Here is a 17,430-nt window from a genome sequence, read left to right on the forward strand (position 1 = left end):
TCATTTACATAAGAAAGGGAGTAGAGAGAAGGAAGGGAGCCATGAGTCCCTGAGGTATGCACCACAGACAAACCTTTGCTTTCTCAATTATTTATGCCAGCTGAGGTTTTACAGGCTGAATAAATCCATAACTCAAGTTCATTCTGAGCAGTCACATTCTCAAGGGGGAGTTGCCCACTTGCCTATACACACTTGTGCAGACCTCAAAGAATAACCAGAATGTAACAAGACATATGTCATCCATTTTATCACCTATCACCAAAGTGTTAACACAATGTTGATCACAGGCAACACGGTGAAACAGGGAAGGATTTCACTACTACCAGCCAAACAGATGGAGGGAAGCAGGATAATCTTTTTGGTGCTAAGGGCAGTGGTATCAATGGGACAGTAGTATCCCAGAGTGACTCAGCCTACTAAAAGCATAAAAATCCAAATACTCAACTTTTTAAATACAAAATATGTGTAATACATACTCTTGGTGTTTCAGAGTCTTAAATAGATTTGTTAAAAACAGGTTGTTAACAATGTGAAGCTTTGAATAAATAACTAAATGGAATTTTATACTATTCGATTCTATTAGTCACATTAAACCATGTAAACCAAAGCTATGTTGTAGCTTTTTCTCCAATCACATCTCTTTCAGGAAAATTTTAGAGTACAATTTATGTGTAAGTGACTGGCTTTTATGCTACTTTTATTTCAGTTCATATTTTCACCAAAAATACAAAATTAAAGCATAAAATTATCACTTTCTTTCTAGTTTTTTATACTTACAGTTTACCATTTTATAATCAGAACTAGAGAGCAACCAGTGAAAAAATATTTCTAAAATATTTTCAAAATCTATTATGGTTTAAAAATTTTAACTTTGTAAGTCAATGATGAAAGCATCTCTTTAAAATTCTACAGGCTCTTGTGTCTGACCACAGCAGTGACCTCTGGTATTTTCTGCCAAAAGAGTTCATTTGTCTCACAGAACAACTAATCAATTCCAGAGTCCATCAATCACTTTAGTTGTATATTGGTCTGGTCTTGCTTAAAGAAGGTCCAGATGGCTGCCTGTGTAAGTGGGATTAATAAGATTCTGATAGATTACATAGCATCAAACTACAAAATATAACAGGGAAGATCAAATGTTATTGCAGGGTGGGTTGGATACTGTACACGTTTCATTTGTTGTATTTTTAAATCATGTCCTAATTTCTCAATTTATGTGCCAACGTCGAGGTGAAACCTTCTCAGTTATACAAGTCACTGAAAGTGATTCCCTGTTAAGTGAGTCAGTATATGTAGTACAGAAGCATTTGACTCTTTGCAAAGCCCTATACTTATTAACCAGACCTTTTTCTGCCAGTCTGCAGTTTAAATGAAACACAACTGATCTCAAGACTAGAGTCACAACATCTGTTACTCTCTTGTTTCTACAGTTCCAAACTCAGATCTAGTAGCATTGGTCTCCCTTCCCGGTTTGCCATTTTCTTCTGCAAAAGCAAACAACCTGTACCTAATTCCATAGTTAGGTGATTTTAGCTCCCACCATCAGCCCTGTGCCCTGAGTCTCCACTGTGGGGACTCTATACTTAGTAACAATACTAATAAAACTAATAGTTACAAAGTAACTTATTTTGTGCCACATACTATTCTAGGATGCCTGTGTATAAGTATTCATATAATCCACAAAAATGCTATATGAGAAAGCATAATATACTATAATCATCCCCATTTTATAGATAAGTAACTTGTCCAAGGTCACAGAGCTAATAAGAGATGGAACCACCATTTGAATTCCAGCAGGCTCCATAATTTTTTGTACTTAATTAGCCTCACCTTATATCTCCTCCATTATACTACAGAACAATTAACTAGCTTCAGAATGAGAAATTGGTGTCAGGGCTCTGGAATATTAACACAGAGATCTGTACCTATGACATTATATTGTCACTTTCTGTGAAAGAGTGGAAATAAAGGTCAGAACCAAAACAGTCAAGGAGCAAGCTCGGAATTGGCCCCAGTGGCCCTTGGCCCAGGAACATTTACAATAAAAATAAAATGGGCCCTTAACTTGTCACCTACAATGCATATTAGTCAGGAAACTGCCACAACAATGGAGCCCAAGCCTTAGTAAAGGGGTTCATTAGATACTGATTTTCCTAACCTTCAGAGATGTGGAGGGCTTCCCTGGTGGCGCAGTGGTTAAGAATCCACCTGCCAACGCAGGGGACACGCTCGCATGCCACAACTACCGAAGTCCGTACGTCTAGAGCCCGTGTTCCACAACAAGAGAAGCCAAAGCAACAAGAAGCCCGCGCACTGCCACGAAGAGTAGCCCCTGCTCGCCCCAACTAGAGAAAGCCCGCGCGCAGCAACGAAGACCCAACGCAGCCAAAAATAAATAAATAAATTTTTTTAAATGTGGAAAAAATTATAAGTTTATATATTAAAGTATCCAAAACAGACCTTCAAAATACATTTTTATGTTCTTTTTAATGGTTCTATACAAGAAAGCTTTTCCTTTCATCCAAGTTTACCATTTGATGTTTCTAAAATTATAAAACCTACTGTCACTTTCACCTCAGCTGAACATTAATTCTGCCAAGAAACTGCAATTAACCTCAATTAGAGCACAGTTTTCTCTTCGAAAAATAAAACACCAGATATTAAATTTCACCAAAGTACAAGCAAAATTTGATTATACAAACTTCAACAAATAGTCTGTTTTCACTGTGTAACTGCATTCTTATACTTAAGAAACAATAGGAACTATACCTGGTCCTTCACTGGAATAAACGAACATTTCATTATACAATAACTTTTATCATGATCTAGTTTGTTACACTGGAATTGTTACAGAATGAATTCTCTAATATAAGAATATGACTAGTTGCTGTGATTTCTGATCTACTGTAGTAGTAACAAAACTACAGTTTGTAACTGAAAGGCTTTCCGTGGCTCTCTCACGTTCACGTTCCTTACTGTTTCATATCTTAACAATATGTTCCAGAATACAACGATTTAGATCCTATCATAAGAAGACTAATACTTGGATGACTTAATGAAATAAGGCCAAGACTAACCAGTTTTGCCAATAGCAGAGGTTCATATTTCACTCAACCAATAAGGTTTATTAAACATACTCAAATGTAGATGCCAAAAACACCAAAAACATACTATTCAAAAGTGAAGAAGCAGGCTTCCCTGGTGGCGCAGTGGTTGAGAGTCCGCCTGCCGAGGCAGGGGACACGGGTGCGTGCCCTGGTCCGGGAGGATCCCACATTCCGCAGAGCGGCTGGGCCCGTGAGCCATGGCCGCTGAGCCTGCGCGTCCGGAGCCTGTGCTCCTCAACGGAAGAGGCCACAACAGTGAGAGGCCCGCGTACCGCAAAAAAAAAAAAAGACTATGGGAACACAGAGAAGGAATGACTAATCTCCCCTCCTAGAAAAATGACTCTAAGGGTTTACTGACTTGATTTGAACATTTAATAAACTTTGATTAATATGGTTAAGGTTCTAATATGCCATTTTTTAGAAGCTCTAAGTAGAGAATATTTACAAATTAAGAACCCCCCAAACATGTTCTGATTCTATAAGGGTTAAGGGAAAGGGGGAGTTAAACTCTGAAAATGTTTTTTAAACTGTTCTTCCTCAAAACTACATGGGCTTCTCAGAGCTTTCAGGGTACCTCAAGGGATCAGGGTGGCAAATGTACTCCAGGCCAGCAGCATTCTTAAAGGGTATCTTCACCCCCCTCAAATCTCCATCAGTCTTCCACTATATCACCCCAAGTAGACATTTAATCTTAGTAAAAAACGATGTGCTTGCTATGCAAATAGATTCAAGACAGGACCCTTAGTATTAGCTGGTCATTAACTAGAAACTATGAGCATTTGAAGTTTTTGATTCATAGAGGTATCAATAGCTTTCCTTCTAGAATGCTACCTGGGAGTTCTTATCACTAATTATTTATGTGGTGAATAATGTCAGCAACTCTTTTGCAAGAGTGAAGCATAAAATTTTGGTACAATTTCCTCTTCATTCTATGAAGATAGATATTTCCCTTCAATTTAGGTGAACTTAATTTTCCACTTGAAAATTAGAGCTCATTTATTTCATGTTAATAAGTAAGAAAAGTAAAGCTCAGGTCACGCAGAAGGGTAAGAGCATCAGAAGTTCCTATTTCTTGTTTTTGCTTGTAAAGTAACCATCTTAGAAGAATGTGTCACATGGCTTTAAAGCAGGATAGAATCCTTTTTCTGATTTACACAGTGTGTAAAGAAAACAATAATCCAAGAAATTTCATACATAACATACAAAATTTAAGGACCTTTGTTAAATAATGCAACATGACCTTTAAAAATTTTTTAATTTTGTTAAAAATACATGACATAAAATTTATCATCTTAACCATCTCTAAGTGTCCGGTTTGGTAGTATTAAGTATATTCACATTGTTGTGCAACCAGTCTCCAGAACTTTTTCATCTTGTAAAGCTGAAATGATTTTTAACTTGTAGCTAGAATAAATAAACTACAGAAATTAAAATATTTAAAAGAAATGATATTTTGAGGAAAACTAATGAGAACAACAACAAAAATCCATAGCTTTAGATTGAGACACAAAACCTTGCCCTACCAACTACTTACGTGGCAGGAAGGTTATTACCTGGCACTGATTCAGATACTTACAGATTTTAAAGATTATACACATAAAAATTTATTTCCTGCCATTTATTATCCTCCTAGAGATACCACCAAATCGGTTTCATGTTAAGAAAAAGTTCTTCAAATGAAAGTTTTGGGTATTAAATAAATAAATAAATTTATAAACACACACACAATGTATACATACACACACATACTATACATATATGTATATACCCCTATTGTTGAAGACCAAAAAAGAATTTACCTGATGATTTCTTCGTGATACAGAGAACTAACAACTGGCCCACCAAAACCAGTATTTGCTTCTTTTCCTTTCTTCTCTGGTGACTGTGGTTGGGGGGGGGGAGGGGGGGATTGGTGGAAAAAAGACACATGGATTAAAGCAGTGTGCATTTAAACCGGTTACAAAATACTACTCTGTTAAGGAACACTAATATTTGATGATCCACCATTTCTCTAAGGCCCTAGTGACAATTTTAGGATGGCATCAGGAAGGCAAGAGGACTCTCAGGTCATCACAGCAGCAGAATGAATACCCTCTATCAAGCTAAGGTTATTCCACTACTGTCTTCTGGAGCCACCTAAGAGCCATTCCCCTAGCTGATTATGTTAGCTATGTTCACTGTGGAAAACAGAGACATTCAGTGTGGAAAAATGAAAACAAAATATGAAATATAAATACCAGACCTGAATGTGATCAGGAAAATCATATCTAGGTTAACAAAATTAAAGTTCCCAAATAAGCAACTAAATTGTAATAAAACTTAAAATTTAACCATAAAAAAATAAAGAAAATATTTTTAGGTGGCAAGAAGGAAGGATGAGAAGGTAGAAGGGAGACAGGAAAGAGGTTGAGGTCTAAAATAAAAGAAAAAAAGCAAACGTATGGAAACGCTTTCCAAAATCAAGTATTCAGTAGGCTCTGTCCCTCTATGTTCTCAAAAAGCACAAGGTTAAGATTAAATTTAAAAATAAGATTCTTCCAAAACATGTATGTAGAAGCAGTGAACCTGGATATTACTGTTGTCTGAAAGATCAAATTGCAACCTGTGCAAAAGCCCACATCTCTTGCAATATTGACAGTTTTTAGGCCAGGATACCCTACAAAAATAAAAACTCTGATTCTGAACATAAGTATTACCTTAGAGTCAAAATTACTTTTATTATTTAATTTGACTGCAAAAATAATTAGTTTCACTTCAGAAAAATATAGACAGTTCCCCTATACGTGTTTTTTTTTTTTCTTACTTTACAGAAGGGGTTTTGCTTTATTGTTACTTTTTTTGTTTGTTTCTTTTGATCTGTGAACCACTGGGCTGAGGAAAAGATCCTTTAGGCAACATATTCTGTCAGTTCGTAACACCATTAGAGGAACTAAAGTTTCAAGAAATGGTGCAGATTTTTGAGGTGAAGTCGGTTATCAATTTATGACAGAAACAAAGGTATAATGTCATAAACAACAACTACCACCATGATTAAATAATAAAGTATACAAAGTACAATAGCCTGATGTTGGCAAAAAAGAAGCACAAAGTAAATGCAAGTTCCCTCTCTCCTCTGAGGACCAAGTCTTAGAGCATAAATGCTGCAAAGAATTTTCAGGATAGAGAATGTTTTCCCTTATACTAAAAAAGCACAATCCAAAGGGAGAACTTACTTTATTTAATCCAATTACATTCTGAATACATACTCCATTAGTAGGATAAAGTTGAAACATACTTGCTGCCCAAGAGATGCTTGCTAAATGAATAACAAAATTGGAAGTGAAAAAACTGGATACCAAAGGAAAAAAAGAGGGAGAGAGAATCAAGTATAGAGTGTCAAGCACAGTTTCCTGAAAAAGAACTGACTCCAAGAAGATAACATAGCAGAAAATCTAGGTGACCTTAGATTTGCAATTACTTTTTAGAAACAACACCAAAACCATGATCCATGAAAGAAAAAAACTGATGTTAGTGTTTATTAAAATTAAAAATGTCTGCTCTGTGAAAGACACCATTAAGAGAATGAAATGACAAACCACAAACTGGGAAAAAAAACCTTTGCAAACACAAATCTATTAAATGACTAGTATTCAAAATATATCTTAAAAGACTCTTAAAACTCAACAATAAGAAAACAAATAGAAAATTACAGGCCAATATTGATGGTGAACATAGATGTAAAACTCCTCAAGAAAATATTAGCAAACCAAATTCAACAAAACATTAAAAGGATTAAACACCATGATCAAGTAGGATTTATCCTAGGAATGCAAAGATGGCTCAACACCCACAAATCAATCAATGTGATATATCACATTAACAAAATTAAGGATAAGATCATACGATCATCTCAACAGATGCAGAAAAAGCATTTGATAAAATTCAATATCTGTTCATGATAAAAACTCTGAACAAAGCGGGTACACAGGGAATGTACCTCAACATAATAAAGGCCATATATGACAAGCCCACAACTAACATCATACTCAACAGTAAAAAGCTGAAAGCTTTACCTCCAAGATCAGGAACAAGACAAGGATGCCCATTCTTACCACTTTTATTCAACAATGTATTCGAAGTCCTAGCCACAGCAATTAAGCAAGAAAAAGAAATAAAGGCACCCAAATTAGAAAGGAAGAAGTAAAATTATCTCCTTTCATAGACAACATGATCGTATACACAGACAACCCTAAAGACATACTGCCCCCCTCACCAATCAATCTGTTAGAGGTAACAAATGATTCCAGAAAAGTTACAGGATACAAAATTAACATACCAAAATCATGTCATGTCTGAGGGAGACAGAAGATAAAAAGGTTTTCTAATATTAAAAAGTGATGAGTCCTATAGAAAAAAAATTAGTGTAGGGAAGAGGGTTGGAATTTTAAATAAGATGGTCTGGGAGGGCCTGAGAAGGTCATTTGAATAAAGACATAAAGGAAGTAAACAAGTGAGTCCTGCACATATCTGGGGGAAATTGTCCCATGAATAGGAAACAGCCATTGCAAAGGCCCTGTGGTGAGGGTATGCTTAGAATGTTAGAGAACTGAGGTGTTCATGTCTTTTGCCTGAAAGCAATTAATGTATTTTAGGGGGCAAGATTAGAAGCAAAAACACATGGTTGTTCACAAGACAATCATAGTTTCTATCAGTGTCACTCACTGAAACCCTTAACATGAAGTAGGCAATTCAGAATAGATACCTGTAGTTTGCTTGGTAATTATTTGCTGTGAAAATACATACTACTAATTAGGAGTTATATGGTATTGGAAAGGGATGAGTATATTTCTTTCACTTAGTTAACAGCCTTTATTTTTTAGAGTAGTTTTAAGTTTAAAGAAAAATGAGCAGAAGGTACAGAGTGTTCCCATATACCCCTCTCCTCAATTTTCCCCTATTATTAACATCTTGCGTTAGTGTGGTACATTTGTTACAATAGATGGGCCAATATTAACGGATTGTTATTAGTTAAAATCCAGTTTACATTAGGGTTCATCTTCTGTGTTGCACATGGGTTTTGACAAGTGTATAATAACATGTGTCCACATTACAATATCATTCAGAATAGTTTCACTGCCCTAAAATTCCTATGCTCCAGTTATTCATCCCTCTCTCCCTCTGAAGCCCTGGCAACTACTGATCTTTTTACTGTCCTCATAGTTTTACCTTTTCCAGAACATCACACAGTTGGAATCATACAGTATGTAATCTTTCTTTCACTTAGCAATATGCATTTTAAGTTCCTTCATGTCTTTTCATGGTTTGACAGCCCATTTCTTTAGAAAAAAAAAACAAAACTCTTAGTTTTGGGGAAAAAAACCCATAAAACTTACCATCTTAACCATTTTTATGTGTAAAGTTCAGTAGTGTTAACTATATTCTACTTCCCCTGTATCAAAACAAAAAATTTTTCTCCAATCTTCACCATAAGAATGTGGTGGGCCCTGGGGGTCAAAACCCATGAAAGCAGGGGGCCTTCCTAAGGCTGAGCCCCTGGAAGCTTTTAGCTCTTGAGCTAGTCCACACTCACCCTGCAGCAATTCATCAATTACCATTTAAGTGTTCCTATCAGTTCACTGGTTCAAACAGCTTTTGTTCCCAATAAGCAGATCTTGAGTGTGATTCTATGTGTTCACCTGTCACCATTTGGGAAGTGGCAGTTTGCCCTGTGAACTCAAATCTCAGATTAATCTAAGAATAGTCCATGATTTTCAGTTTGGTCAGATTTTTGCTGTTGCTGAAGACAGGAGAGATGATTTCCAAGTTCTTTACATGTCAGAGCTGAAACTGGAAGTTCAATTGTCTTTTGAAGACATTTTAAAATGAAAAAAAAAAAAAAGCTTATATTTACCCACATGTTTGTCACTTCCAGTTGTCTTCATTCCTTTAAGCAGGTCTAAATTTCCATCTTATACACTTTTCCTTTTGCCTGAAGTTCCTTTAACATTTATTGTAGTGCATGTCAGTCAGCAACGAATTATCTCTGCTTTTGTCTGAAAAATCTTTATTTTACCCTTACTTTTTTTTTTGTATTGACATGAGATTCACATAATATAAAATAAGCCATCTAAAAATATACAATTAGCACAGGGAACTCTACTCTGTGCTCTTTGGTGACCTAAATGGGAAGGAAATGCAAAAAAGAGGAGATATATGTATACATATGGCTGATTCACTTTGCTGTACAGCAGAAACTGACACAGCAGTGTAAATCAACTCTACTCCAATTAAAAAAAAATTTAAAAAAAAGACAAAATAAACATAGTTTCCCCCTTTTAAAAAACAAAATATATATATACAATTGAGTGGCATTCAGTACACTGACAGTGTTGTACAACCACCAGCTCTATTTAGTTTCAAAACATTTCCATCATCCCAAAACAAATCCTTGAGCCCATTAAGCAATCACTCTCATTCCTCTTCCTCCTAACCCTAGCAACCATCAATCAGCTTTCTGTCTCTATGGATTCACCCATTCTGGATACTTCATATAAATGGAATCACACGATATGTGATCATACGTGAGCACGTATCAGTACTTCATTCCTTCCTATGATTAATACTCTAACGTATATGTATATATACACATACTCTATATTATATATCCATTTATCAGTTGATGGACATTTGGATTGTTTGTACCTTTTGACTATTATTGTGCTATGAACATTTGTGTACAGCTATTTGAGTACCTGTTTTTAATTCTTTTGGGTATATATACCTAGGAGAAGAATTGCAGGGTCATATGGTAATTCTATGTGTAACTTTTGGAAGAACCACCAAACTATTTTCCACAGCACCTGCACCATTTTACATTCCCACCAACAATGTAAGATGGTTCCCATTTCTCCACATCCTTGCCAACGCTTGTTATTATCTGTCTTTTTTATTATAGTCATTTTAGTGTGTGTGAAGTAATACCTCCCTGTGGTTTTGATTTGCATTTCCCTAATAACTAATACTTCATGTGATTGTGGGTCATTCTCTTTGGAGGAATGTCTATATTCAACCCAGTTATTAGTTATCTTTTATGAGTTATTCATATATTCTGGATACTAGATCTTTATCAGATATGATTTGCAAATATTTCCTCCCTTTCTGTAAAATGTCTTTTTACTTTTTTGGATAGCAGAAAAGTTTTAGCGTTGATGCAGTCCTGTTTACCATCTTTTCTTTGGTTGCCTGTGTTTTTGCTGTCATATCTAAGAATCCATGGCCAAATCAAAAATCACTGAGATAAGTACATATTTACTTCAGTCAATATAGTTCTCATTCATATTTTTTTAGGTCGTTGATCCCTTTTGAGTGAATTTTTGTATATAGTGTGATATAAGAATGCACCTTCATTCTGTTGTATGCGGATATCCAGTTGTCCCAGCATCATTTGTTTAAGAGATTCTTCTTCTCCACTGAATGGTCTTGGCATCTTCATCAAAAATCAACTGACCATAAATGTGAGGGTTTATTTCTGGACTCAGTTCTATTCCACTGGTCCATGTGCCTATCTTTGTGCCAGTACAACACCGTTCTAATTACTGTTATTTTGTAGTAAGTTTTGAAATTGCAGGTGTGAATTCTCCAATTTTGTTCCTTTTCAATATTGTTTTGATTATTTGGGTCCCTTTATAATTCCATATATATCTGAGGATCAGCTTTTCCATTTCTGCAAAAATGTTAGTTGGAATTTTGATAGACTGCATTGAATCTGTAGGTCACTTTAGGTAGTACTGCCATCTTAACAATATAAAACCTTTCTATCTATGAACATGGGATGTCTTTCCATTTTTCTAGGTCTTCCTTGTCTCAGCAATGGTTTATGGTTTTCAGTGTAAAATCTTTCACCTCCTTTTAAAACTATTCCTGGGTATTTTATTATTTTGTATGCTACTGTAAATGGAATAGTTTCCTTAGTTTCCATTTTGGGGTGTTCACTGATGGTGTATATTAACCCAACCGATTTTTGCATGTTGATCTTGTATCTTGCAAATTTGCTGAATGTTTATTAACTCCAGTAGTTTTGGGTGGTTTTTTTGCGTTTTCTGTATTTAGGATGATGTTATCTGTGAACAGAGATAGTTTTACTTCTTTCTTTCCAATTTGGATGCTGTTTATTTTCTTTTTCTTGTCTAACTGCTCTGGCTAGAATTTATAGTACATGGTAAAAGAAAGCATCCTGTCTTATTCCTGATCTTAAGGGGAAAGCTTTCCATTTTTCAGCCTTGAGTATGTTACCTGTAAATTTTTGGTAAGCAAATCACCTTCATTTCTGAAAGCTATTTTAACTGGTATAGATTATAAGTTGATAGTTTTTTCCTTTGATGGTGCCCCTATTGATCTATTGAAGAAGTCTGCTGCAGTTCTTACATTTGTTCCTCTGTATCATTTTTTTTTTGGTATGCATGCTTTTAAGAGTTTCTCTTTTTCACTGATTTTCAACAATTTGATTATGATGTGTCACGGTATCATTTTTATTTACGTTTCTCCTGCTTGACATTCATTGAGCTTCTTGTTCCATTGGTTATGGCAGTGATTCTCAACTAGGGGAGTCTTTGTTTTTTTTTTTTGCCCCTATCCTCCATTTGGTTGTCACAAGTGGTTGGTCTTATTGGCATCTAGTGAGTAAAGACCAGGGTTACTACTAAACATCCTACAATGCACAGGACAGCCCTCCACAGCAAAGAATTACCCAGCCCCAAATGTCAATAATGCAAAGGCTGAAAAACTCTGGTTTATGGTTTCATCAAATGTTTAAAATTTTCAGCCATTATTTATTAAATTTTTTCTGTCTTCTCTCTTTTTCTCTTAAGGGATTCCAATTATATGTATATTTGTTCAGTCTTTTTATGCTCTGTGCTTCATTTTTGTTTCACCTGCTATATCTTCAAGTTCACTGATCTTTTTTTTCTTTTTTTTTTTTTTGCGGTAGGTGGGCCTCTCACTGCTGTGACCTCTCCCATTGCGGAGCACAGGCTCCGGATGCACAGGCTCAGCGGCAATGGCTCACAGGCCCAGCCACTCTGCGGCACGTGGGATCCTCCCAGACCGGGGCATGAACCCGTGTCCCCTGCATCGGCAGGCAGACTCTCAACCACTGCGCCACCAGGGAAGCCCCACTGATCTTTTCTTATGCAATGTCTAATCTGCTGTTAATTCTTCCCAGTGTATTTTTCATTTCAGATGTTAACTCTCATCTCCACAAGTTCCATTTGGGTCTTTCTGTATCTTCTGTATCTCTCTCCATTGTGTTCATGTTTTCCTCTATTTTCTTGAATATATAGACTATATTTATAATAGCTGTTTTTCATCTTTATCATTTCTGTATCTGCTTTCACTGACAGGTTTTTCTCCTGGTTATGGATCATATTTTCCTGCTACTTTTGCATGCTTGAAAGACTTTTACTGTAAGCCAGATATTATAAATTTTACACTCTTGTTTGCTGGATTTTGTTGTGTTCCTTTAAATTATGTTAGACTTTGTTTGGGCATTAATTCAAGTTACGTGGAATCAATTTGATCCTTTCAAGGCTCATTTTTAAGCTTTGTTAAGGCAGGGGCAGAGCAGCCTTTAATCTAGAGCTTAATTTAGCCCCAGTACTGAAGTTAAATCCTTCAGAGGCCTCTACCATATGCCCCATACACTACATTTTCTTTCCACTCTGACTAGTAGGAAATGAAAGAGTCTCAATCCTATGTCAACTCCACGAACTGTATGGCTTGCTGCTTTCTTGTATTTCATTCTCCAGCCTGTTAGTTTCCTCTCACACATACACAGATTAGTATTCCGCCAGAGAGACCCTTCTATAGATCTCTGGAACTCTCCCTTTGTATGCAAGAGCATCCTCTCTAGTATGCAGCCCTGTATATTCAGTCTGGCTCAAACTGACAAGGTGGCCAAGCTCTTTTGGATACCCCCTCCCTGAGCTGAAACTGCTTCCAGATAATAAGCTGAGGAAACTGTAGGGTTTACTTTGTTTCTCTTCTCTCATAGTTTCATACGATTTTCAGTGCATTGTCTGAAAATCATTATTTCAACTACTGTGTCTTGTTTTCTTCCTGTTTTAAATAAAAGGGTAAATCTTGTCCCTATTATACCACCATGCCCAAGAGCAGAAGTTCCAAAAACATTAATTTAAAAACCAGCAATAATATTCCATGAAGTGATGTACCATAATTTACTTAACCATTATCTGACAACTGTCTATTTAGGTATTTTCAGTTTTTCATTCATAAACCAAGATATGATGAATACCTTTGTACATAAAGCATAATACAGTTTTAATTAAAATCTTCAGGGAAAAAACTGACTCTATAATTTAATTATAATGCATTCTAAGTATATTTCTTCCTAGGATTAATTCCTCTTTCTGCAGCAACTGCACAGGCATATTAGAATGCTGGTGACAATTTTGGGAAGGTGAGGTGGGAGATTATATCTGAGGCAAAAAAAATTTTTTTTAATAATCTGCCATTATCAGATTGAATTCAGAATAAAGGTGCCAAAGATGCATTAGTTTTGTTCTCCATCCACTTCATCTATAAGGGCCAAACTTTGGCTACTTTTACTCTCTTGATTTCCACTCCAATGAAATGCTTCTCATAGAGGTTTAAGAAGTTTATTTCATTTCTCTCTACTCAAAATCCATTAAGTTATTTTTATGTTGCATCAGCAGTTAAAGAAAGAGACTCCAATTTGGCAGCCAATAGGCTAAAACTTGCCAATTCTTATATTGCCTGAGACTATATTATGTGAGACACTGAAATGCTCCTTCACTCAAGGGGGAAAGGTAAGTTGTTGGCTGAATCTTTCTCACTTGATTCAGATTCTACCTTAGTCAGTTGCTGGGTTGGGTCAAGATGTAAAACCTTGTGAAACTTTCTATCTGAAAAATAACTGTTCCAAAGATTATCAGGCTAATATATGCAAGGAGGGAGTTTCTTGCTTCCATGTGCTACCTTTCTTGGCTTCTGCTTTATTGGTTTGTTTGCTTAATTTGTTTATAGGTTCAGCTATAGGAATTTGGGTAAATTAATCTCTCTGCCTCAGTTTCCTCATTTATAAAAATAAAAGTAATAGTACCTATCTCATATGGGTGTTTCCAAGATATAAAATATATATATGTAAAACCAACAGTGCCCAGCACAAAGTAGACACTATATAAGTGTTAGCTGATATATAATTATTATTATTAGTCACAATATGGCCACTTCTCCAAAGTGAAAATATCTCAGCAACACAGATGCAAGATATTTTGATGTGGTGACCAACAATATAGAACCACAAGTCTTTATCTAATAGTTTTAAACAAGTTAATTACCATCTATATATGTTTGTATTTATGCAGAGATGCACAAATAATTATTTTTATTCTGCTTAGTCTAGAAAATAATTAAGATAATCTATAATAAAATAATTATATAATAAAGCTACTGCTATAAAAATGGATACATTTGAAGTATCAAAAACAGGTGAGACAATTTAAAACTATCTGAGCTAATATTTCTCAATGTGAGGTCTATGCTGATTCTCCTGGTAAAACACCAAATCCCCAAACCAACCAACCAACGACACTGTCATTAAGTGGGGGGGGCGGGGGAGGAAACTAGGACTTCAGGAGCATCTTCCATGTGCTTTACACTTTATATATATTATCCAATTCCAACTTCAAAACAATTCTATAAAATTGGCATTTTTACTGTGTCTCATGCGATCTAAGACATCACCAATTATAAAAAGTACCATTATTTTCTATAATGCTAAGAAAGACAACACAGCGAATTAAATATAGTACTCCAATTTTAAAACACATGATTTTTAAAATGTTAGAAACTGAATGTTTGCCTTATATTTGATAAAATATATCTCTATTTTACAGATTAGAAAACTGAAGATAAAGAAAAGTGAAATACCCAATGCCTCATAGTAAGTGCAGAACTGAGTCCCAAACCAAGATCTTCTGGTATCCAAAGACTATGCTCTTTCTATTAAACTACGCCACCTCTCCAAGCTATTTTAGAAACCATTATCAAATATTTACAAATATTCTGATTTAAAACCTGTTCTGTCTCAAGTGTACATTTAAAAGATTTTTAGGGGCTTCCCTGGTAGCGCAGTGGTTGAGAGTCCGCCTGCCGATGCAGGGGACGCGGGTTTGTGCCCTGGTCAATTTAATGCTGTTTTTAAATGCCTATCATGGACGATTACCTTCAGGTTATTATAACTTTCTAGAAATGTAACTGATCAAGATTTAAATGTTCTTTGCAAAATGATTCTGAATATAGTATTTATCATACTATGAAGAAATTGTAACTTTTTCTTAGATTTTAAGCACCAAAGAAAATCATAAAAAACTAACAGATTCAAGTACTTAAACTGGCACTTCTGTAATAATGTAGTAAAAAATAAATAAGATGGAACTGCATTTTAAGCAAATAAAACGAATGGCTAATATTTCTATAATATTCTAAGCAATATATCGAAATGATCTCATATGTAAGAAAAACATTAAGATTCAATGGGTAACAGACCATGGTTACGAGCAGGCAACAATTCGTATTTGAAGTGACACAGAGGTTTAGGATTTTATTCACGTACATACATAAATATCAATAATGTTATATCACTACTTGGAAAAAAGTTCAACACCCATAATCATTTAAGAAAATGCAGATTAAAACAACAACGAGCAACAGATTTTAAACTAATTCCATTAGGGTAACAAAATTATCCAACTTGGCAAAACGGTAGTGAAACAGGCACTATACTAAGTTAATGGCCCTAATGCTCTTGTAAAATGGTATTACTCTTTTGGAAAGCAATATTGCAATCCTACCAATACCCATGAAAATATTAGCACACTTTCATTATTTTAACCATTAATACAGCTTCTGGATATTATAAGAAAAAAGTACAATTCTGAATTACAGTAACTTTGTATAGGTTTCAACCATAATTCTTTTTCTGTTGCTCATTTTACGTGAAATTAATGTTTTTGAATTTTTAAGAGAGAAATGTGAATCAGGATATAGTTTTAGGTATGTAAGTCCCTTTTCTGTTATCTTCATGAAGTAATTAAAAATCTGGCCCCTAGGATACTTTCAAGATCACTTGGCTCTGGTCCCCTCTCCCAATTCTTATCTGGTTTCTTTTTCCTTTTGTCTTCATTGTCCTTGTCCTGCTTGACTTGTCTTGCAGATTCCTCTTAGTGTGAGGCTGTGTACTGGAAGGGAAGTTTTGGCTGCTTAATTTTGGAACTCTAGAGCTCCAGACAGCTCTAGAAAACCTTACCATGAGCCCCCTGTACTCTTCACCTGTGGGCAATTTTAGGCTTCTGCCATTCTCGGGTCAATTAGACTCCCTACTGTTTCCTTCTGCTTCGTCATACAGAGATGCCAATGCTACACAAATCTTGGAGCTGTTGATAGTTTGTCCCTAGTTTCTCTGATTAACTAGGTTTTGTTACAGATATTGCACAAGTGCTTTTGGTTATGCTATCCTAGTTATTCTGTTAAGGATTCGGGAAAATTCAAAAACTATGCTATTACCACTGTCATCATCCCCGAATTCCAATAACTCTGAATGATTTTTGACAGAATGCATGAATGGGAATACACAAATGAATAGATTAGTATTGCTAAACTGTTTCCATTCCATTCTCTTTTCCATTACTTTTGCCTCCATTCAACCAACTATCTTAATAAAATGGATGATTTCATGAAAAAGAGGTGCAGAGACTGATAAGGCAAGACAAGTTTAGTGAATAAGGACTTTAAATTGGTAAAGGAGTGAACTACTCAGTTAACTGAAAGAAACAATTCCTATTCATTCCTCCTGGATGTTATTCTGCAACATCTGCGTGGGTCAGAGACAGTTACTTAAGATACTTTTTGATTACTGTCGGGGTTCTAAAATATACTCTGGGGAAATGCTACTTTATTTATCTTTCTATGCCCCATGTATTGCAGTCCTGAGATAAACCGTCTGTCTGTTTTTAGCTTATACTTAAATAAGATTAGCCTTACATAGGCAAGGAAATTTTTATTTTGAGCCCTTTCTTTCTATTCATCAACATCCTGTTTGATGAAACAAGAACAAATCCTTCTTTTTTTTCAAGTGAAAAGCCAGAGGATCCAGTAAAAGTTAAGAATATATATCGATATTTATCCTCAGTAAGTTTCTTCTTGAGTGTTGTTTTTTTTTTTTTTGGCTGTGTTTGGTCTTCGTTGCTGTGCGCGGGCTTTCTCTAGTTGTGGCGAGTGGGGGCTACTCCTTGTTGCGGTGCGTGGG

The 17,430-nt window shown here is 35.5% G+C and overlaps 1 protein-coding gene across 3 annotated transcripts in view; it reads right to left on the minus strand.

Annotated features, from left to right (window-relative positions):
• Positions 1-17,430, minus strand: part of ACBD6 (acyl-CoA binding domain containing 6) — a 230,698-nt gene that overhangs the window by 154,632 nt on the left and 58,636 nt on the right. For all 3 annotated transcript variants that reach the window (XR_009522483.1, XM_060034971.1, XM_060034980.1), the window contains exon 4: positions 4,907-4,989. Coding sequence is in view for 2 of the 3 variants with exons in the window: in XM_060034971.1 (XP_059890954.1) it covers positions 4,907-4,989 (83 nt within the window). In the remaining variant the exon portion in view is untranslated. The remainder of the gene's footprint in view (positions 1-4,906; positions 4,990-17,430) is intronic.

This window comes from Delphinus delphis, chromosome 1, assembly GCF_949987515.2.
Source record: "Delphinus delphis chromosome 1, mDelDel1.2, whole genome shotgun sequence".
Lineage (NCBI taxonomy): Eukaryota > Metazoa > Chordata > Mammalia > Artiodactyla > Delphinidae > Delphinus > Delphinus delphis.